This window comes from Acomys minous (genome assembly GCF_964271855.1).
Source record: "Acomys minous genome assembly, chromosome: 8".
In the NCBI taxonomy this organism is placed as follows: domain Eukaryota; kingdom Metazoa; phylum Chordata; class Mammalia; order Rodentia; family Muridae; genus Acomys; species Acomys minous.
Window position 1 is genome coordinate 8436367 of NC_140489.1, and position 23767 is coordinate 8460133.

At 45.9% G+C, this 23767-nt stretch overlaps 2 protein-coding genes across 8 annotated transcripts in view; one reads left to right on the top strand and one right to left on the bottom strand.

Annotated features, from left to right (window-relative positions):
- MARK3 (microtubule affinity regulating kinase 3) overlaps nucleotides 1-21690 on the bottom strand; it is an 88820-nt gene extending 67130 nt beyond the window's left edge. For 3 of the 7 annotated variants that reach the window (XM_084791962.1, XM_084791961.1, XM_084791960.1), the window contains exon 1: nucleotides 21071-21688. In XM_084791962.1, the coding sequence (XP_084648088.1) occupies nucleotides 21071-21121 (51 nt within the window). In that variant the 5' untranslated portion in view covers nucleotides 21122-21688. Of the gene's footprint in view, nucleotides 1-21070 lie in introns of all 7 variants that reach the window. The other 4 variants (XM_084791958.1, XM_084791956.1, XM_084791959.1 and 1 more) reach the window with 2 other exon arrangements.
- Nucleotides 8622-14611, top strand: LOC311603132 (small ribosomal subunit protein eS27-like). The gene has a single exon (XM_084791998.1). The coding sequence runs from the start codon at nucleotides 13754-13756 to the stop codon at nucleotides 14009-14011; it is 258 nt and encodes an 85-aa protein (XP_084648124.1). The 5' UTR covers nucleotides 8622-13753; the 3' UTR covers nucleotides 14012-14611.
- Nucleotides 21691-23767: the final 2077 nt, after the last annotated feature.

The window sequence follows — 23767 nt, forward strand, 5'->3', positions numbered from 1 at the left end:
TAGGTATGTGTATATGTATGTGTGTATATGTTTTAAATTTTATTTTAACCTAACAAATATGGTTCCAAAACTGTTATGTGTTTATATTTATGGGGCAGAGAAACAACCCGGAACTTAAGAGTTCTACCTCAGTATCTCCCTAATAAGACACCAAGGTTTACAAGCTACAACTTTTTTTTTAATGTTGTAGAGGAGCTTATTAAATGAGCATGGGGACAGAAGGAAAGGGGGGAGGGGTGCCTCAGAGGAGGGGGGGAGAGAAACAGAGAGAGAGAGAGAGAGAGAGAGAGAGAGAGAGAGAGAGGAGAGAGAGACTAAGACGGAAGAGTAAGAAGAGAGCGCTACAACTTCTTTTAAGATGCTTTTTTTTAATGTGTATGATTATTTTGCCTGCATGCATGCAGTGGTCTAGAGGCCAAACAAGGGCATCAGAACCTCTGGTATGAGAGTTACAGTGGTTTTGAGAGCTATTGGGTGTTAATCCTCTGCAAGAGCAGCAAGTGTTCTTAACCTCTGAGCTATCTCTTTAGCCTCTCCATGCTATAACTTCATAATTTCCAGTCATCCTGAATAAGGCCGTAGTCTCTTCCCTGTAAGACAATACATATACTATACATCTTGTCTAATCTTGAAAATAAGCCATGTCCTTAACTTATAGGGAAGGTTTTCTTTTCTTTTCTTTTTTCTCGAGACAGGGTTTCTCTGTGTAGACTCACTTTATAGACCAGTCTGGCCTCGAACTCACAGCGATCCGCCTGCCTCCGCCCCTTAAGTGCTGGGATTAAAGGCGTGCGCCACCACACCTGGCTAGGGAAGGTTTTCTAAATGTTAAAAATAATAATAATCTACAAAGCCAAATTGTGCCATTAAGTGGCTATCTTCCAAATTTTACTTTTAAAAACATCTAGGAAGCCTGGGGTGGCTTCCTACCTATCTCAGCACTCAGGAGGTGGAGGCAGGTACGTCTTTTGAGTTGGAGGCCAGCCTTGTTTATAGAGGGAGTTCTAGGACAGCCAGGGCTATACAGAGAATCCTTGGGGTGGGGGTAAGTAGCTAGGACATTATTTTATCCACTACAGAAAAAGGACTCCATAAAACTGAACAATTTATGACTAAAAAGAAAATCTACTAGCAAACTAAAATAATTGAATAAACCTTTCTAGCCCAGAATGGTGCAGTACATGCTTTTAATGCTAGCACTGAGAAGACAGAGGCAGGCAGATCTCTGCGTTCAGGGCCAGCCTTGTCTACAGAGTTCCAGGACAACCACCCTATCTCAAAACCAAACATATACAATGGCTCTTCCTTGACTTGATAAAGATCACAGCGCCACAGCCCAGGCACTGCCATGCTGCCCACTGTTCTCTTTGTAGAGTACTAAATAAACTTGTTTCTTTTCATTTCTCTCTCTCTCTATTTTGGATACTGGGTCTCAGATAACAAGTTGGCTTCAAACTCACTACGTAACTGAAGAATGACTTGGAATTCCTGATCCTCCTGTTTTCATCCTCCAACAACAAATCCAGCAAATATTACAGTTAATGGAGAAATTTTAGAATTTAATTTTTTTAAAAAAATATTTATTTATTTATTATGTATACAATGTTCTGCTTGCATGTAGGCCTGTACTCCAGAAGAGGCCACCAGATCTCATTATAGATGGTTGGGAGCTACCGTGTGGTTGCTGGGAATTGAACTCGGGACCTTTGGAAGAGCAGCCAGTGCTCTTAACCTCTGAGCCATCTCTCCAGCCCCTAGAATTTAATCTTTGTTCCCCCCTCCCCTTTTCATTTCTTCCTACCTCTCTCTATTCATCATTGGGCCCAGTTTGGCCACAAACTTGCAGATCTTTGTCTCAAACTCTTTAGTGTTGGGAATACAGGCAGGTAATACCAGAATAATCTTGGTTTTTTTCCCCCTTCTTCTTCTCCATCATCATCATCATCTTTTTTTTTTTCTTCTTTTTTCTTTTTGGTTTTTCAAGACAGGGTTTCTCTGTGTTATAGCCCTGGCTGTCCTAGAAGTCTCTTTGTAGACCAGGCGGGCCTAGAACTCAAAGAGATCCACCTGCCTCTGCCTCAGAGTACTAAAATTGAAGGTGTGCACCTCAAACTGCCTCCTGAATGCTGGCATTAAAGGATGCACCGCCATGCCTGGCTTTTTTTTTTTTAAATACTGTCTTTAGGGTTGAAGAGATAAAGCACAGTATCGTGGTTTGCTGTGCAGCCATAAGATCCTGAGCTGAAACCGAGAACCCACACAAAACAGACAAGCACTGTGTTCAGGCTGTCATCCCAGTGCTAAGGGGGCAGAAACAAGGCTCCCTCAGGGCCTCACGGACAGGCAGTCTAGGCTATCAGCAGACTCCAGGTCTCACAGTCTAAGCAGTGAGAAGTCTCAGTAGGTAAAGGTGCCTGCTGCCAAGCCTGATGATAGGACTTTAATACCTGGGACTCAGAAGGTAAGTGGGGTAAACTGATTCCCCACAAATTGTCCTCTGACCTCCACATGTTTGCTGTGGCACATACACTCCTACAATAAATGTTAAAAATATTAAAACAACCGAGCAGAGGAGGGGGGTGCTAGAGAGACTGATGCACCAAACAAGGACCATGCACAGTAAGGACCTAGACCCTCTGCTCAGATGTAGTAGATAGGCAGCACAGTCTTCTTGTGGGCCCCATAATATGAGGAGTAGGGACGACTTCTGACATGGACTCTGGTGCCCAATTGTGGATCACTTCCCCCTGGAGGGGCAGCCTTGCCAAGCCACAGAGGAAGAGGATACACGAGATCAGACTTGATAGGCTGAGGTCAGATGTTAGGGGAGGTGGGTGGGACCAGGAGACGATGAGGGAGGGGGGGGCTACAATCAGGATGTAAAGTGAACAAATTAAAACATAAAAGAAAATCAAAATAAATCATTAAAAATATATATTAAAACAAAAACAAATGGTGGACAGCATCTAAAGAGACCCAAGGAATGTTAACTAACCTCTGATGTCTACAAGCACCCATACACAGGTGCGTATGTAATGAGATGCAAGTGTTCCCCACACACACATATACATGCACAGATACAAATAGTTTTTGGGATAGTTGGTTCATATTTACAGAACATCTTAAGTCAGATCAGAAACATTTCAAATGCCTAATAACCATGTGACTAAAGGCGAATAATGTAGCCCTAAGCACTCAAAGGAGATGATCATATTTTGGTGACATGAAATGAAGTGTCCTACAAGTGAAGAGGTGGAGCCTTCTATTAACAAGAGTTCTAACTGAAAATGAAGTTCAGAGACAGCTGGGCAGACTTCCCTGGCACAGACGCCATCATAGTCCTTCTTAGCACCAACTTCTCCAGATCATCCTCAATCTCAGTGTGCTATCAGTCAGCAATAGCAAAATTTCAGAGATATATTGGCACATATAAATATGTAACCCACTTCTAGTTAAAGATTAAGCCCACATCTACCTCTGTCTTTCCAAAAATTCCATCTAAATGAAAAGAAAGTAAAACCACCTACAACAAAATGAACAGATGACAAGGCAGGTGTTCTGGGGTAAACCTGTAATTCCAGCACTTTTGAAGTAGACACAACAGGACGTTGGGGGCGGGGCAAAGCTATCATCAGCTACAAAGGCCCAGCCCATGGTGGGCCTGAGACTTCATCAATACAAACAACAACCAAAGGAACAAATAAAAATCATATCTTTCAGAAACCGAAAAAGAGAAAATATCTTTAAGATTTACTGGCACAGGGGTGGAGGGGGGGCACTGGAAACAGAACTTTACTGTGTAGACCAGGCTGACATCAATCTCACAGAGATCTCATCTGCCTCTGCCTCCCCAAGTGCTGGGATTAAACACAAGCACCATTGAGCTCAGTTTAGGATTTACTTTTCTTTTAAAATTATGTATATACGTATGTGTCTGTATGGATATGAGCAAGTGTGGATAAGTGTCCGTGGAGTCCAGAAGAGGATGCCCTGGAGCTGGAATTACAGCTGGTGGGGAGCCACTTGGTACGGGTGCTGGGTCTAAGTCAGGTCCTCTGGAAGAGAAGTATGCTATCTCAGCTACTCGCCCAACTATCTCTGGCTCCAGAGAAAAGTGTCTTTAATACATATGAAGATGAACTCCTAGTCAGCTAAAAAGATAATGGGGTCCCTTGATTATATACTATTTAACCCTCAGCCCTTAAGACTCACTAGTTGGCAATATCTAGTACATCTGGAAATAGGAGTCAGACAGGATGTGCGAGTCTGTGTAATGCCATGTGCACTGGATATCTCCTCTCTCAGCCTAGTAAAACAAAACAAAATGAAACACAAAGCAAGCAAAAACCAGGTTTCCTAGAAAGGACCAACAAGCACTTGGGAAACTGAGTAAGGAAGTAAGATCACATGTCCCCAGGAGCTCAAGATCAGCCTAAAAAACATATGACATTTCATCTCACAGAACAGAAGATTAAAGCAGATTGCTGAGTTAGTTTGAGACCAAGCCGAGAGAGAAGCCAGATTAAATAAGAGTTTGAGCCAGAACACCTGAGTTGAACCAGCCAGCCCAGAGCTCAGAAAGAAGGGTGAGCTTATTAAGAAGTAAGTCTCAGAGGCTAAAACATTCTGGGCCTAGATTAGATTTTATAGAGGCTAGAAGCTTCCAGGACTAGGCCTAGGTTAGCAGAAGGAGGCAACAAGCCTCCCAGATAACAACTGTGCAAGGAGAATAAAAGTTACCAGTACTTTTACAACATAGGGTCAACCAAAACTAAGCATGTTTGAATAAGAAAACCTAATACTTTTTCTTTTCTTTTTCTTCTTTCTTTTCTTTTCTTTTTTTTTAAACAGGGTTTCTCTGTGTAGCCCTGGCTGTCCTGGACTCTCTTTGTAGACCAGGCTGGCCTCCAACTCACAGAGATCTGCCTGCCTCTGCCTCCCTGAGGGCTGGGATTAAAGGTGTGCGCCACTACACCTAGCCAACCTTATACTTTTTAAGCTCATTTAAAAATAAAGTAACAGGGCTAGAGAGATGGCTGAGAGTGAGTGCTCTTCCAGAGGACACGGGTTCAATTCCCAGCACCCACATGGCTGCTCATTAATGTCTGTAATTCCAAGAGCTGACTGACACCCTCACACAGACATACATGCAGGCTAAACACCAATGCACATAAAATAAAGATAAATAAATTTTGAAAAAATAATAAAGTAGCAGCCTAAAACTGGTAGTAGTGATCAAATACCATTAGTAGTACATTTAGTTATTCAGAGTTTATTGCTGGTATTTGTTTAGACTTTTGTGTCTTTTCCATTTCTCCATCTCTTCCCCTTGTGTTCACAGTCACCAGGTGTTCTGTCACTTTGAAGAATCTTTTTAGGCTGTTGGATGTGAAAGCAAACAATTCAAAGAATAAATAGTAGCTTTTGGTTTGCTATAACCTCCTGATCATGCCAGCTTGTCTCTGTCTCTGCATAAATAAAACCATATTTGTATTTTTATTCATCTTGAGGCAGGCTTTCACTGTATAACCTAGACTGGTCTCAAGTTTAGAATCTCCTACCACAGCTTCCCTCCTTAGGAGGATCACTATGTGACATGTACCACCATATCCAGCTCAAAGGCTTTCTAAAACAAACACTTCGACACTAGGCATGATCCCAGAACTAGGAAGAGCACTGCCATAAATCCAATGTCAACCTGGTCTACATATTCAAATTGTAGGCCAGCCAGGATACCATAGCAAACTTTATCATTAAATTACAAAAAACAAAATCAAATTGCTAAAATACAGAATTTTGACATCTATGAACAAGTCTCTCTTGCATTTCTGCATATCTGAGGCCATTATTCATAAAAGCTGATGTCTAGCCAGGTGCGGTAGCGCACACCTGTAATCCCAGCACTCTGGGAGGAAGAGACAGGTAGGCCTCTGAGTTTGAAGCCAGCCTGGTCTACAAAGCGAGCCCAGGACAACCAAGGCCACACAGAGAAACCCTGTCTTGGGGGGAAACTGATGCCTAAACTGAGCAGTGGTGGTGCCCACCTTTATTTCCAGCACTTGGAAGGCAGAGGCAGGCAGATCTCTATGAGTTCAAGACCAGCCTGCTCTATACAGATTTCCAGGACAGCCTGGTCTACATAAAGAGAGGCCATCTTCCCGCCCCCAAAAAAGTTGCTGACTGACAAATTAGGAAAACAGCCATGTTCAGAAGAGACTGATATTAATATATTGAATTTATAAAGTATTAGCCATAAATACAAACTTGTAGAAAAATAATAACCAGATTTTTTTTTTCCTGAGACAGGGTTTCTCTGTGTAGCCTTGACTGTCCTGGACTCCCTTTGTAGACCAGGCTGCCTCTGTCTCCCAAGTGCTGGGATTAAAGGCGTGTACCACCACCATCCAGCTAATAACCAGATTTTAAAATCTAATCAACTAAAAAAGATAGAAGGGCCAGGAATTAGGGTGCTTGCTTAGCGTGTACAAGGCCCTGGATTCTGTCACAGCATTAAAAGAAGGGCAGGGGGTAAGAAGGAAAAAATGTAGAGAACACAGGAGAGTGGAAGGTCATGACCAAAAGATGCTGAGTGAGAGAAGAGATGTTAGCCATGAGCCCCTTAGTTTTCTTACAACCCTTTAAAAATATTTAGCATCCTTCTATGAAAAATCAACTAAAGTGCGGGGCGTGGTGGCATACGTCTTTAATCCCAGCACTTGGGAGGCAGAGGCAGGCGGATCACTGTGAGGTCAAGGCCAGCCTGGTCTACAAAGAGAGGCCAGATTAACCAAGGGTACACAGAGAAACCCTGTCTCGAAAAACTAAAGGAAGGAAGGAAAGACAGAGAGAGAGAGACAGAGACAGAGAGAGAGAGACAGAGAGAGACACATAGAGACAGAGAGAGAGAGAGAGAGAGAGAGAGAGAGAGAGAGAGAGAGAGAGAGAGAGAGAGACCGACTAGACAAAGGTAGCATGGTGGCACAAGCCTTTAATCCCAGCACTCAGAGGCAGAAGTGGGCTCTACATAGGCCAGATCTGAGACCAGACTAGTGAGTTCCAGAGCTACACATTAAACCCATCTCAAAAACAAACAAACAAAAAAAGATTGATAGAGGATGCAACTAGACAAGCATACATCTTGAGGTTTTTTTGGTTGGTTGGTTGATTTTTTTTGTTTTTCCAGACAGAGTTTTTCTGTGTAGCCCTGTTGTTCTAGAACTAGCTCTGTACACCAGGCTGGGCTGGAACTCAAGAGATCCTTCTGCCTCTGCCTTCTGAGTGCTGGGATTAAAGGCATGCACCACCACTCAACTCTAGAAAATTTTTTTAGAATCTTATTCAAGACCAACTGTTTGGGTTTTTTGTTTTGTTTTGTTTTTAGTTTTTTTGAGACAGAGTTTCTCTGTGTAGCCTTGGCTGTCCTGGACTCACTATGTAGACCAGGCTGGCCCCGAACTCACAACAATCCGGCCCCCTCAGCCTCCCAAGTGCTGAGATTAAAGGCATGTGCCACCACGCTCGGCTATAAGACCAACTGTTATAAATTCACTAAGTAAGTAGTTCTTGGAAAGTCAGCTATATTTAAATTAAATTGACTTTATATAAACCTCTTAGGCAAATGACTTTCAATAAAGGAAACTAGAAAGGCACTGGAAGCTGTGTGTAGTTGAGCACGCCTGTAATCCCAGAACTAGGGAAGCAGAAGCAGGTGGACCACTGTGAGTTCCAGGCCCGCCTGGTCTACAAAGCAAGTCCAGGACAACCAGGGCTACACAGAGAGACCCTGCCTGGGATGGGGGCTGGGAGAGAGAGAGACAGACAGAGAGACAAAGGCAGAAAGGCTCTGGAACTCAACTAGGGGGAAGGGAATTTTACATCCACAGGGAACACTTGGCAACGACAGAAACATTTTTAGAGATTGAGCAGGATGCTCCTAATACAACACATAGGACTGGGCCAGATGACATAGCTAGTAAAGGTGCTTGCTGCCAAGCCTGCCAAACCTGAGATGGATCTTCAGCAGAGTACCCTCTGACCTCCATTTACACACCATAGCACATGCACCAAGCTACCCAAGAAATAAACACGCAGAATAAAAATATATAAATAAGTCACAAAACTCTGTCAGGCGCAGTGGCACATACTGTAATTCCAGCACTCAGGGAGGCAGAGGCAGGCGGACCTCTGTGAATTCAAGGCCAGCCTGATCTACAAGAGTCCAGGACAGCCAGGACTACACAGAGAAGCCCTGTCTCAAAAAATAAAAACCACAGAACTGCAGTCCAAAGCTTGGTATAGTAGCACGTGTCTGAGCACCAATAAGGCTGGGGAGGAGAAGCAGCCAGCTTGGGCTCCATAGTGAGTCAAAAGCAGTAACAAACTCAACAAAAGCCCCAAAGCCCAACAACAACAAAAACTGTTGGCATTGCCGGGCGTGGTGGTGCACGCCTTTAATCCCAGCACTTGGGAGGCAGAGGCAGGCGGATTGCTGTGAGTTCGAGGCCAACCTGGTCTACAAAGTGAGTCCAGGACAGTCAAGGCTACACAGAGAAACGCTGTCTCGAAAAACCAAAAAAAAAAAAAAAAAAAAAAAAACACAAAAACTGTTGGCATCAGTCATTCCGTTAAGATTGTCTGTTGTAGAGAAATGAAACTTTCCCTAAACCCTAATCTTGCTTTTTTTCAGTTGTAAATCTCTCTTGTTCAGAGAAGTTTAGAGTCATCCATTGCTCCTACCTCTCTATCTCCCCTCATTTTTAAGTCAATCTGGGCCTCATCTTCAGTCTCCCGACCACTTCTCCATTTCAATCACTTACCCATTTCTACCGTCGTTGCAAGAATATTTGGTAAGAGCCCATATCTCAGCCCTCTCCAAATACAGCCTCTTCAGCTCCTCACACACCAAAGCCAGAGAGCAAGGCTCTAGCTCAATCTGCTTGTTTCACCTCCTATGCCTCTCACTTCACATGCCATTAATACTGAAAACACAGCTTCAGATCCCTGACACACCCCTACCCTGGTTTTCTGAGACAGGGTCTCTATCCACTTAGTCTGTAACCTTGGCTAGTCTGGAATCCCCCCTCCCTATGCAGGCCCCAAATTGCGAGCGAAGGCATGCACCCCCACCCTTTGTGATAGCAATGTCTTATCCCTTTCTGTTGTTGCTGTTGTTGTTTTGGTTTCTCCAGACAGGGTTTCTCTGTGTAGCCTTGGCTGTCCTAGACTCACTTTGTAGACCAGGCTGGAGAGAGACCCGCCTGCCTCTGCTTCTTCCTCCAGAGTGCTGGGAGCAATGTCTTATCTTCAGTCAGTTCACTAGACTGTCCTTCTGCCACACCTGCCCCTCTCTCCCCAGGGCTTCATTGTGAACTCTACTGAGGAGCTCAAGAGTCTCTACTATCAGTACACAGGACTCTGTACACAAGAGTTATCAAATTGCTAAATAAACAAATGGCCAAGCTGACCTGTCTGGTGGGATATTGTTTATATAGGTGAACAGTTAGATATACAAAGAGAACAGATACTTGCCTAGCACAAGTGAGGCCCTAGTTCAATTCTCAGCATGGCAAAATAGAGTAGTAAGTAATAATGATGACGATAATAAATGTCTGACTCCGAAATCAATGGTTTTGCATTATTCAGTTTTTGCACAGAAATTCTTTATCCAGAAAAGCTACAAAAGTTATCTTAAGGTAGAATCAACATTTAAAGAAGCCCTACTGGCTGGAATGGACTTTGAAAAACACTTCATAGGGGGCTGGAGAGATGGCTCAGTGGTTAAGGGCACTGACTGCTCTTGCAGAGGTCCTGAGTTCAATTCCCAGCAACCACATGATGGCTCACAACCAGCCATAATGTGATTGGATGCATACTGTATACATAATAAATAAAAAAAATTTTAAAATTGAGTCTGTCTAAAAACAGGTTAGTGGCCAGCCTTTAAAGAAAAAAAAAAGAAAGAAAATACTTCATAGGCATTTTACTTTAATCATAGCAGCAATGAGGGGTAGATGATGTTACTCTTTGAGACACGGTTTCTCTGTGTAGCCTTGGCTGTCCTGAAATTCCGTTGTAGACTAGGCTGGTCTCCAACTCACAGTGATCACCTGTCTCTGCCTCCCAAGGGCTGGGATTAAAGGCGTGTGCCACCACTGCCTGGCACGCTTTTTTTAATATATAAATAAGGATTACCACATTGAAGACCTGCTTATGTCTCTAACACTAAACTTTTCCTGCACTGAGGCTCGGACCTTTTCCACCCAGCCTTTCCTCAATCACAGCCTCGGGTACGTGTCCATCCTTCTTTCTCCATCGCTCCACTTTTTCTCCCCCCGAAACAGGTCTTCTCTGTGTAGCCTTGGCTGTCCTGACCTCACTTGGTAGACCAGGTTGGCCCTGAACTCACAGTGATGCCTCCCAAGCATGCCCAGGCTTCATCCACTCTTTAAGAAATCAGTCTGGCCAGGTGTGGTGGTGCACACACTCTGGAAGCAAGAGGCAGGCAGATTACTGGTCTACAAAGCAAGTCCAGAACAGCTAAGGCTATACAGAGAAACTGTGTCTTGGGGAGGAAAGAAAGAAAAAGAAAGAAAGAAAGAAAGAAAGAAAGAAAGAAAGAAAGAAGAAATCAGTCTGAGGCACTGGAGAGATAGTTCAGCGGTTAAGAGCACTCGCTGCTCTAGCAGAGGCCCTGGTGTGCATGAAAACAGAGCACAAAGCTAGGCGTGGTGGCACACTCCTTTAATCCCACCACTTGGGAGGCAGAGGCAAGTGGATCTCTGAGTTCGAGGCCAGCCTGGTCTACAAAGGGAGTTCAGGACAGAGTTCGAGACCCACCTGGTCTATAAAGGGAGTCCAGGACAGCCAGGACTGTTACACAGAGAAACCCTGTCTCAAAAAACAAAAAACAAAAAAGAAGAAAGAAAGAAAGCAGAACACAAGAAAGAGAGACAGATAGACAGATCTGAGCCGAGCTGTAGTGGTGCATGCCTGTAATCCCAGCACTTGGGATGCAGAGACAGGCCGATCTCTGTGAGTTCAAGGCCAGCCTGGTCTACAACGTTGAGTCCAAGACAGCCGGGCTATTACACAGAGACCCTGTCTTGAAAACAAAACAACAAAAAAGGAAGTAATCACTCTGAAGGAAATGTGGGGTCTGGCTCAGTAGAATACTTGCTACCAAGTCTAGGCCAAAGCTTAATCACCAGCACCACCACACACAAGGAAGTGGTGTGATTTTTTTTTTTTTTTAAGACAAGGTTTCTCTGTTTTTAGCCTGGCTGTACTGGACTCACTTAGTAGACCAGGCTGGCCTCAAACTCAGCGATTGCCTGCCTCTTCCTCCCAAATGCTAGAATTAAAGGTGTGCATCACCACACCTGGCTAATTTATTTGTTTTTTATTTTATGTACATTGGTGTTTTGTCTGCATGTGTCTGTCTGCCTGACGGTATCAGATCCCTTGAAACAAGAGTTATAGTTGTGAGCTGTCACATGAGTGCTGAGACTTGAACCCAGGTCCTCTCAGAAGAATAGCCACTGCTCTTCACCTTTGAGCCATCTCTCCAGCCTGTGAAATGTTAATCCCAGCACTTTGGAGGCAGAGGAAGGCGGATTAAGTGAGTTCCAGGCCAACCTGGTCTACAAAGGGAGCCCAGGACAGCCAAAAAGATAACAGAAAAACCCTGTGTACAAAAAACTCAAAAGTTTCACATACCTCCTGGTTAAGGTTCACACTCCTCTTGAAATCTGAGTGTCTAGGCTGCTTTTGGCAAGATAGACTGGCAGCAACAGTGACTTCTGAGACTGTTATAAAAGGCTGGCTGAAACAATGAGCCACCGTGAAAGAAACACAGTTAACAAATATCAAAGTATGACCTCACCAAAGCCTACTTACTGTAGCTGCTCTTGCCAAGAGCCCCAGGTGAGCACTCGTTCTTCTAACCATGCCTGTCAAAATGCTGGTGGAATGTGGACCTTTCACCCTAGTTGGTCAACCCCAGCCTTCAAGAGCCCATGCATAGCCTCAGGCATAGCAGAGATAAGCCATCTCTATCAGGTTTTTTTCCACAACAATCTAAACATAACAGAATGCTTCATAGGGCTGGAAAGATGGCTCAGTGGTTAACACTGACTGTTCTTCCAAAGAATTAAATTCAATTCCCAGCAACCACATGTCTCACAACTGTCTGTAACTCTGGTTCCTGGGGATCTAACACTCTCTTCAGGCCTGCACAGACACACATGCAGGTAAAACACCCATACACATACAATACACACACACACACACACACACACACACACACACACACACACAGAGACACACTCTCACTCTCTCTCAATCTTTGTTTTATACTATTAACTTGGGAAATTGTGTGACTATAGTTGAAAGGAGAACTATATCAGCAGTGACACATAACTGTTAAGAATCTAAACTAGTTGGGAGGTAGAGGCTGGCGGATCACTGTTGAGTATGAGGCCAGCCTGGTCTACAAACTGAGTCCAGGACAGCCCCAAGGATACACAGAGAAACCCTGTCTGGAAAAAAACCAAAAAACAAAAACCAAACCAAACAAACAGACAAAAAAAAAAAACAAACCAAAAATCTGAATTAGGGCTGGAGAGATGGCTCAGAGGTTAAGAGCACTGGCTGCTCTTCCAAAGGTCCTGAGTTCAATTCCCAGCAACCACATGGTGGCTCAGAACTATCTATAATAGGATCCGGTGCCCTCTTCTGGCGTGCAGATGTACATGCAGGCAGAATACTGTATAAATAAGTAAATCTTTAAAAAAAGAAAAAAAAAAGGCACTTTTCCTTTTTCACTGCTAAAAGTGAAAAGTCTCACTGAGTGAATGTCTGCTCTCCCTACTCCTAAAGGAGGGCACATATAGGTCAGTAGGTCAGATGTAAGCATGTTTAGGTTGGCATATCAACTCCAAAAAAGACACACATGGAGATAGGACAGACCGAGTATCTCACAGTGGGGCCTAGGCTCACTTCAAACTCATAGCCTACGTTGTTCCTAAATATGGAACAAACACTTGTCTCAGGCTCTCAAATGCTTCAAGTGTAATATATGTATGTGTGTGTGTGTTATACATACATATATATGTTATATATATATACGTGTGTGTGTGTGTGTGTGTGTGTGTGTGTGTGTGTTTTAAGTGTTGCGTGTGCCTGTACACCAGAAGAGGGCATCATATCTCATTATAGATGGTTGTGAGCCACCATGTGGTTATGGGAATTGAACTCAGGACCTCTGGAAAAGCAAGCAGTGCTCTTTAACCTCTGAGCCATCTCTCCAGCCCTTCACGTGTATTCTTTTTATTTTTAAATTTTATTTTATATGTATGGATATTCTCCCTACATGTATATATGTGAACCAAATATGTGCCTGATACCCTTGGAGGCCAAAAGAGGGCATCAGATCCTCCAAATGGAGTTACAGATGGTTGTGAGCCATCACGTGGGTCCTGGGAGCTAAACCCAAGTCCTCAAGTGTATGCTTTAATTTCTGTCAAATGGACATGAAAACATTCTAGGCAGATTTAGTCTTTGTTCAAGTTTAATGTGAAATTGCAAAATAGGTGTGATACAAGTCAGGAGGATCTGCACACCCTGGCTCTTACTTCTAGCTAGGGACAAACTCTAGAGCTAAAATTTGGTTATAACTTAGAATAATAAAATCCAGAACCTTTTAAAAAAAAAAGAATTATTGCCTTTCCAGCGGTGACGACCTCCCTATGAGAACATGCCTCTCACAAAGGATCTCCTTCATCCCTCTCCAGAAGAGGAGAAGAGGAAACACAAGAAAAAGCACCTGGGACAGAGCCCCAATTTCTACTTTATGGATGTGAAGTGCCCAGGCTGCTGCTATAAAATCACCTCGGTCTTTAGCCATGCACAAGCGGCAGTCTTGTGTGTTGGCTGCTCCACTGTTCTTTGTCAGCCTACAGGAGGAAAAGCAAGGCTGACAGAAGGATGTTCCTTCAGGAGGAAGCAGCACTGAAAGTACCTAATTCAAGATGAGGGGGAAACCACCCCAATAAACACATTTTGGATATTAAAAAAAGATTTATTTTTATATATGAATGTTTTGCCTGAATGTATGTATGTGCACCACTTGCATGCCTGGTGCATGAATAAGTCAGAAAAGAGCACCAAATACCCTAGACCTAGAGTTATGGATGGTTGCAAGTCATCTTGTGGGCACTGGGGGTGGAACCCAAGCACTCTGGAAGAAGCAGCACGCGCTCTTTTTATGGTTGTTTGTTTGTGTGTGTGTGTGTGTGTAGTTTTTGTTTGTTTGTTTTTTCATTTTGAAGACGGGGTTTCTCTGTGTAGCCTTGGCTGCCCTGGACTTGCTTTGTAGACCAGGCTGGCCTCAAACTCGGAGATCCACCTGTCTCTGCCTCCCAGTGCTGGGTGCTCTTAGTCACGGGGGCCAATCCTCCAACTTTCTCTGTGTAGAGACAGAGACAGACAGGGTCTTAGTATACAGCCAGGTTGTTCTTGACTTCATCCCACCCAGCCTGGATCCTCTGCCTCTCAAGTGCTGGGATTACCTAGCTCACTGGGTATAAGTCAGCATGTGTGTGTGTGTGTGTGTGTGTGTCCCTCTCCTCTTCCCCCCCCCCCCCCCCCCCGCCCCAAGACAGGCTCTATCTGTCCTGGAACTCGTTCACGAGACCAGGCTGGCTTCTAAGTCACAAAGATCCACCTGCCTCTGCCTCCCAAATGCTGGGATTAAAGGCGTGCACCACCACACCTGGCAGGTGTAAGTCTCTAAGGCAGTGGTTCTCAATCCTCTTAATGCTGTGACCCTTTAATATAGCTCCTCATGTTGTGGTCACCCCCAACCATAAAACTATTTTTGTTGCTACTTCATAACTGTAGTTTTGCTACTGTTATAAATAGTAATGTAAATATATTATGGACATACAAGTTTGACAACCCGGTCTCAGACGCATTGGTTGAGAACTGCTGATTGAAGAGCACTGCTCTTCCAGAAGACCCAGGAAAAAGTTGACTTCCATGGTTATGCACGTACAAAATAATTTTTTCAAGTAAATGACTAAATATCATTTTTAAAAAATTTAACTTAGCTGGGCGTGGTGGCGCACGCCTATAATCCCAGCACTCAGGAGGCAGAGGCAGGTGGATTGCTGTGAGTTCGAGGCCAGCCTGGTCTACAAACCGGGTCCAGGACAGCCAAGGCTACATGGAGAAACCCTGTCTTGAAAAACCAAAAAATCAAAACAAAAAATTTAACTTTACCAGGCTCAGTGGCTCACGCCTTTAATCTCCCCACTTGGCAATGCAGAGGCAGGCAGATCTCTGTGAATTTGAGGCCAGCCTGTTCTACAAAATGAATCCAGGACAGCCAAGACTACATAGAGAAACCCTGGCCAAAAAAAAAAAAAAAAAAAAAAAATTTTAACTTTGAGGTTGGCCTCAAGTTGACTGGCCATCAGACAACCCAGTCTGATGGAACTGCAAGCATGTACCATCATGCCCAGCTCATGCTATTTTTTGTTTTGTTTTGTTTTGCTTTTTGTTTTTCGAGACAGGGTTTTTCTGTGTAGTCCTGGCTGTCCTGGACTCGCTTTGTAGAGCAGGCTGGCCTCAAACTCACAGTGACCCGCCTGCCTCTGCCTCCCGCGTGCTGGGATTAAAGGCATGTGCCACCATGCTAGATATTTTAAAAGTTATTTTATGTGTATAGGTGTTTGCCCGCATATATGTGTATGAATCACATATACACCTGGTACCCAAGGAATCCAAAAAAGATTGTTGGATCCCCCGGAACTGGATTTATACCATGTAGGTAACAGAACGGAACCTGGGCCCTCTGGATGTACAGCCAGTGCTCTTCTTACCCACTAAAGTATTTTTCCAGCCCCACATGGTACATATTTATTTTTCATTTTTATTTTTTTCAAGACAGGGTCTTTCTGTGTAGCCTTGGCTGTCCTAGACTCACTTTGTAGACCAGGCTGGCCTCAAACTCACAGTGACCCGCCTGCCTCTGCTTCCCAAGTGCTGGGATTAAATGCGTGGCCACCATGCCCAGCTGCCACATGGTACATAGTTAAATGAGATGCTATATAAACTACTTTGTACTGTTGCCTGAATATAATGAAGTAAGAACAAGTAGTAACTATTCCTGTTATTCAGCCACACCTTCTTTTAAAGTCATTTACTGAAAACTCACAGAGCATTTGGGGCTAGATGACTTAAGCAGACAGTCCAAGCATCTAAGACTTCATGGTGAGCCCTGTCTCAAAAACAAAATAACTCATGTTATCTGAAAACCCCATTATATATAGTAAAAATCTCTTCTAGGAACCTGGACAATCTAAACTGTAGCCTAGTCAGCAAGCCAAACATCACGGCACTGACTTCTGAAGCGTGAGCCTAAGTGTGCTGCACCACTGTCGTGGAGCCTGGTTGAAGGTGAGCTAAGTACTCGGCAACAGCAGCCCTCTAGGGATGTTCGCTCAGGTTAGACAGCACAGGCTAGTTCCAAAGCCCCGAGTACTTTGTTCTGCTGGACAAGCAAGTCCTAAAGAACAAGAACAATCTGGTTGTCTGGTGAACACCACATCCTCTGGGGCACAGCTTCATACTCAGTAAGCATTCCAATTTGTTCAACAGGTTAATTCACTCTCACCCAATCAGCAGCTGGCTAGACAATACCACCCTTAGTTTATTTCACACACATCAGCAATTCTGACCCCTCTGCACTAACTTTTAAATACCTGCTCTAGCTATGTGATAAAAAAGCGCGGTGGTGCACACCTTAAGCATTTGTAAGGCTGAGACAGTAAGATCACTGTGAGTTCTAGGCCAGCCTGGTCTATACAGCAAATTCCTGAACAGGCCCATAGAGCCATGGTTGTCAACCTTCCTAACAGTTTAATACAGTTTTTCATGTGGTGGTAACTCCACAATAAAATTGTTTTTGTAAATTATTTTTGTTGCTACTGTTACAGATCATAACGTAAATATTTATGGAGACAGAGCTTAGCCAAAGGGGTCACAAGCCTCAGGTAGAGAACTGCTGCCATGGAGAAATAAATAAAACAACAAGTAAAGCCCGGCTTGGAAATACGGAGATAGCTGCCACAGTGTGGGGCCTAAGTCACTGTCACATCTCACGTTCAAGCACAGCCTGCCCTTACTTGTCATCACTGCACAACTTAACGTAGCCCTCTGAAGGTAGCATGAAGGTACAGCAGTGAATGTGCGATCTCGGCCTCTTGAGAAGCTCTTGTTAGTCTGGCTTGCAGAGACACAACATCAGCACTTTAAGTGGACAATCTGATGAGCCTGACCGATAGTGCAGTCTTGTAGGCACTACCACAGTCAAGACAGAGAACATGCTGGGCGTGGTGGCCCACGCATTTAGTCTCAGCACTGGGAGGCAGAGGCAGGCGGTTCGCTGTGAGTTCAAGGCCAGCCTGGTCTACAAGAAGAGTCCAGGACGGCCAGAGACTAGACACTAGAGAAACTCTGTCTTGAAAACAACAACAAAAAATAAACAAAAAAAGATAAAGACTATTTCTATCTCCCAGATGGCCCTTGATAGCCCTTCCTTTCATTTCCCTAGGCCCGTAGCAAACACTAGTCTCATTTCTATCCCTTTATCTTTACCTTTTTTTGGTAAGTGAGGCCATAAAACCTATGTTTAAAACAAAATTTACGGGGGTTGGGGATTTAGCTCAGTGGTAGAGCGCTTGCCTAGCAAGCGCAAGGTCCTGGGTTTGGTCCTCAGCTCTGGAAAAAAAAAAAAACAACTTACGACAGTTTTACAATGTAGCTGAGGTTGGCCTCAAACTCATCCATTCTGGTCTACAAAGTGAGTCCAACAAGGTGAAGGCCATCATGGGCAGGAGAGGGTGGGGGAAAAAAAAAAGGGAGGGAGGGTGGAAGCTCTGGCTTTTATCTGCAGTGTAAATATAAATAAAGAAACATGATTTGCAAAAAGAAGTTTTCCTCCTTATCTACTACTCTGTTCACATGTTACTATTCACCTTTATGCGTAATAAAAGTTCATCAAAGCTCAGAAAAACTAGTTAACTGTCTAGGGCCAGAAGGTGTATCTAACTTCCTGCAACTGGAATTTCAGGGGGTTATGAGACCCATTGTGGGTGCTGGGACTCAGCCATCTTAACCATTTAGCCATCTCTCCAGCCCCAAAATACAAGGCTTTTAAAAGATACTTTATCTATCAACTTTTTGTTCTGTAGTTGATTTGAATAAAGATTTCAAAGCGTTTGACACTTTGTAAGCCTGGACTATTTGGTAGAGGACTGGAGGCAGAGGTTTGCTTATTAACAGCTCTAGACATGTACATTATTTACTTGCTGTTTTATTTTTGTTTTGTTTAGTTTTGTTTTTTGAGACAGGGTTTCTTTGTGTCACACTGCCTGTCCTAGACTCTTCTTGTAGACCAGGCTGGCCTTGAACTCACAGCGAACCGCCTGCCTCTGCCTCCCAGTGCTGGGACTAAATGCGTGGGCCACCACGCCCAGCATGTTCTCTGTCTTGACTGTGGTGGTGCCTACAAGACTGCACTATCGGTCAGGCTCATCAGATTGTCCACTTAAAGTGCTGATGTTGTGTCTCTGCAAGCCAGACTAACAAGAGCTTCTCAAGAGGCCAAGATCACACATTCACTGCTGTACCTTCATGCTACCTTCAGAGGGCTACGTTAAGTTGTGCAGTGATGACAGGTAAGGGCAGGCTGTGCTTGAACGTGAGATGTGACAGTGACTCAGGCCCCACATTGTGGCAGCTATCTCCGTATCAGGCATATGCAGAAAGTATAAGGGGAGCATGGCAAGATGAATTAGTGTGACCAGTTTGGATATGCCACAAACCTCTTGATTTTAGCAATGATACGTAACTTTGCTGGGCATGGTGGCACACACCTATAAAACCAGAACTCAGGGAGGCAGAAGCAGGTGGATTTCTGTGAGTTCAAGGCCAGCCTGGTCTACAAAGTAAGTCCACAACAGCCAGAACTACAGAGAAGCCTTGTCTCGAAAAAAAAGGGGGAAGAATTGTAAAGAATGAGCCACTTTAGCCTATAATAATCACAAATACCACCTAAACCATGCATCCAGACTAAAAATAAATTTCTTCTCCTCGTGTCCTCCCACCCCTTTTGAAATATACTTATTAAAGCCAGGCATGGTGCAGCATGCCTTTAATACCAGCACGCAGAAGGCAGAGGCAGGCTGGTGCAGGTCACTAGTCTATACAGTGAATTCTAGGATAGTCAGAGCTACGTAGTGAGACTATAGATAGAAAAACAGACAGACGGACGGACGGATGGATGGACAACAGATAAGTGGTACACATATTGAAAGAAGACTCAAATGCAGTCTTTTGGTTTTTATTTCAGTTTCGAAAACCATGCTTTGGTTCTACTTAAAGTTTTGATTTTGAGGCCAGGCCTGGTTGCGCATGCCTTTAATCTCAGCAGTTAGGAGGCAGAGGCAGGCAGATTGAGAAGGCCAACCTAGTCTACAAAAGCGAGTCTAGGACAGCCAAGGCTACACAGAGAAAAGCTATCTCAAAAAACAAAACAAAAAAAAAGTTTTGACTTTGAGTTAAAAAAAAAAAACAAAAACAAAAACAAAACAATGATTGAAGCCATCAATCTATTTACTTGCTTCCTTTTTTAGAGTGACTAAAGAATATGATGATCAATCGACTCAATAAGTTTCCTCAAAAGAACATAAGGTCTCTGAACTTCAAGGTTGGTGGGACATGACCACATTCTCATGAGTGGGGCAGTTATGGGCAGTTATGGGCAGAAGGCTCCGGCGAGCTAGGCCAAGCAACCCAGCAAGAACTATGGACCGAAAAGAGTGAGGGGCCCAGGGCGGTGGAAAGGAAGGAAGGGGAAGAAAAGGTGAAAGGTCCAGTCTAGGTAATTTTGTAATCTATCTCACATAGAAGAACGTATACAACTATATTAATACACTACCGAGATGACTCAGACCAACGTCTACGTAAATAGACTAAATTTACCCACTAGCTATCAAGCACAAGTGGTACCTTGAAGATCAAAATTAAAAGAATTTGATACCACTAGGTCACCATGTCTCAGGATGATTTTCAAAGCATGAAAACACCGAAGCATAGAAGCTCTTCCAAAAAGAGGGAATTTTCTTGCCAGCAGTTACCTCATAGCTCCGTATAATGAAAGGCCAGTGAAGTTTCTTTACAAGTTAGTTGCTAAATGCTTTACAGAGGACAAAAGCTAGGCTAGGACACTTTGGAATCCGATGCGGGAAGAAGGGTTCAAGAAACACTTGGGCAGGCCAAACATTTCCTCAATAGAACTTCTACTACACGTTTGTCACTCCCTAGCAATCCTGCTCCAGGTGGTTGGCTGGTTGGTTTCTGAAGGTCCTTCCGAACAAAATCCTTTTATATAGATGTACTGGGTGTGCACACTGGACCTGGCCCGAGCTCCTCTGAGGCAACCTCTGCAGCGGAAGGAAAAGCCAACCCAGTGGGTGTCCCTCAGCTGGGCAGCAGGACAGCGCACAGCTTCGTATCTGTGTCTCAAAACGCTCAAGTCTACTGCTTCCGAGCTGATTTAGATGTGCAAGACGGGAAGCTACTCCTTGATAAAAAAGCAGCCGGCGCACAACTACCCGGGTGCGTTCGGGGAACTAAGGGGGCCCACAGGGATCTCTCTCTCCATGGGGCTCTTAGTTTTAGCGCCTGTCATTAAACTTAGTCCCATCTTAAAGGACGGTCCACTCGGCCCGACCGGGCCCTATGACTCTGCACCTAAAGGACAGGCAGGCTGTTTGCTAACCTGCCCGGTGTAAAAGGAAGAGTCGTGTTCAAACACGCACCGGCCGCGGCAGCGCACGGACCCGTAATGCTCAGCGGACCGTAAGGACCGCGCGCAGGCCGCACCGCTCGCGCGCGGCAGGACAGGGCTGCGCCTTGACCCCCCGCCGCCCCGGCCCGGAGCATCCCCACCCCGCTGCTGCCACCCCGAGGGTCTGCCCCCCTGCCTGCGGCGCGGTCCACTCACGTTCTCCGTGTCTCGTTCATTCACCGTTGGCAAAGGGGTCCTAGTGGACATCTTACTGCGCTTTGATTCTGCACAACGCCAAGGCGAAAACAAAACCGCCCAGCTGTGGGCGGCCGGCGAGCAGCGGCCGCGAGCCTCCGGGCCCTGCCCTCCCCTGCCGGAGTCTAGATCTCCGGCCTGGCCCGGGCCGTGCGCCCGCGGGCCCCGGGGCTCATTCTCCCCCAGCGCCGGCGGCCGCGGCGAGGAGCCCGGTGGAAGCGGGCCGGCTGGCTGCCGCAAGCCTCGGGGCGCCTCTCGCCTGCTCGCAGCCGCGGCGCCGCGGAGCTCAGCCCCGGCGGCTCGACACGGCGCGGCCGGCAGCCCCTGAAGAGGAGGCGGCGGCAGCGGCGGCGGCGGCGCAGGAGGAGGCAGCGGAGATGAAGCGCAAGACAGGCCGCCGCGGCCTGCAGGCGCCGACCATGGAGGGGGCCGCGGAGGAGGCGCCCACGCCCGGCTGCTTTTCCCTTCTCCCGCTCGCTTTCCGCCCGGCCTCGCCCTGCCGGCTGCCACCGCCGCTCCCCGGCACCTCAGGAGCCTCACAGACCCAAGATGGCCGCGCCTCGGCTTCCTCCGCTGCCTCCGGCTGCCGGAAGTGACGGCGCGGCCGCCTGGAGTTCCGCCAATCAGCGTGTCCGGAGCAAGCTGCCGGCTGCTGTTGCTAGGGGCGACTCGTCCTGTTGGTTCTGGGTGGGTGGTGCCGTTGGGAAGGACTGCCTTGGTTTCCTCCTGCTCCAGCCGGCGGTGAGTTCCAATGGTCCAGATTGCCTGGGCATCCCTGACACCTCCGGGCCACTGCCCTAGTGACCGTCTTGCGCCCGACTGCTGGGCTGGCATTTACAGAGTACAGATCTAGGCTAGCTGGATTACACTACACGTGGAGATCCTACTGTTTGCAAAAGCTGAGTTCGCTTTCGCCGGGCTACGCGGCTAAGGATGGAGCTCCCGAGGCGGAGCAGCAGTTACAGGTCTAGCGGAGTGGGAAAGAGTCAGGCTCCTGCTTCATAACTAAGCCATCCTGGCTGTGCATCCAGCCAATGAATTTTCTTACTATAGGCTAAGGGCCAGTGGGTATTGGACCTGGCCGAACTGACCACCCATTCGGATGACAGAGTGCAGTAACAAAGGTGGCACAAAGGGGATCGGAAGAGGGGTTCGATGAGATCACATAGACGCCCCCAGGGATCAGTTCCTAAATGCCGGTAGGGGCGGATATAATCAATATTTCTGTCTTTCCCTCTTCCCCCTTTCACTCTTTCACTCCCTCCACTCCCTTTTCCCTCTCCTTTTCTCCTTCCTCCTTCCTTGCCCTTCCCTCAAGCTCCCCATCCTGTTCCCCTCTCTTGCCTCAGCCTCCTGCACAGTGATATTACTATAGGCGTGGGCCAGGCTGAGTGACCTGCCTTTTCTCGAAGCCCTCCTCAGCGTGTCGTTGTGTCTTTATGTCCTGTGTCCTGGACACAGGAGGGCTGTGTCGGGGTAATGCAAACTGCTTCTGTTAGTCCACCTTGTACTGGTTATTCATTAAGCCTCAGGGTACCCCGGTAAGATGCAGACACAGCCTATGACATGGCGTCTTGATAAGTTAGTTGCTTAACCAAATCATCTATGTTGTTGGTTATAGAAGAAACTGGACACCACCCCCCCCCCTTCCTGCAGCTTTAGAAATAGGTAAACTAACTTGGGAGTGACTAAGCTTTGCTTTGCTTTCCTTCTTATGTTTTGTTCACTTGCTTGGTTTGGTTTTGCGCCCCTCCCCCCCCCCCACCTGCCCAATATCTCGCTGTATCTGGTATGTTTCCTGCTTCGTGTAACAGAGATCTTTAAACACCAACCTCACTTCCAGAGGGGCAGAGGACCCCATTACAAAACAACACAGGGCTAAGACACACTCAGAACGCCTATCTTGCTCTCAGAGGGGTGTACTCAAGGGGACCAGGTGGCCCTACTTAAAGTGTTACTCTCTTTCTCCCTTTTTGGTCAAGGAGAGATCCATAGTGGTAATCCTCTGAAGCAAGTGTGTGTTCCACACAGTTCAGCTGAAATGTAGGTTGTGATAAATGGAAGTGTGTTCAAGGGCCAGAAGACATCCATCCCCACATGGGGGCCTGGGTAGGGGAAAGCTGGCAGAAGGCATGCTTGCTCCAAAGAGGGATTGAAGGCTGGAGAGGCAGAGACAGAAAGATCCTAGGGTCTTTTGGACAGCCAGTGAAGTCTAATCCAGAGGCATGGATGGTGGTGAGAAGCAACAGAGTGGAGCCAAGCAAGCAGCACGAGCATGTGGGGATGGGAAGGCACACAGAAGACACCAGAGCCAGGTAGACTTAGGCATAGCATTAGACAGAGCTTTAGACAGAGCATTAGACAGAGCATGGCTCCAGGTCTCCCCTCAACCTGATGAACTCTGGTGCTTCAACATTGGCTCCTGGTGAGCTGGGGAAGCCTCTCAAAAGGTTGTCAGCCTCAGGCTGGAGCTCTGAAAAGCCAGTGGACACTTCAGAGCACTCCACATTGGCCAGAGAGGTAACTGGACGTGAGGCTTGCCCTAGGGAGACTTCCTCAAGTTGTTTCCTAGTTCTCGTAAGGTTTGGAATTGGAGACACTGAAGTATAAAATCACAGAAAAGGGGGACTTAGGAAGGCATGAAGGAGAGGAGGAGAG

What these genes read in the sequence shown, in the direction of transcription:
- LOC311603132 (XM_084791998.1), top strand. Translation starts at nt 13,754, where the DNA reads ATGCCTCTCACAAAGGATCTCCTTCATCCCTCTCCAGAAGAGGAGAAG.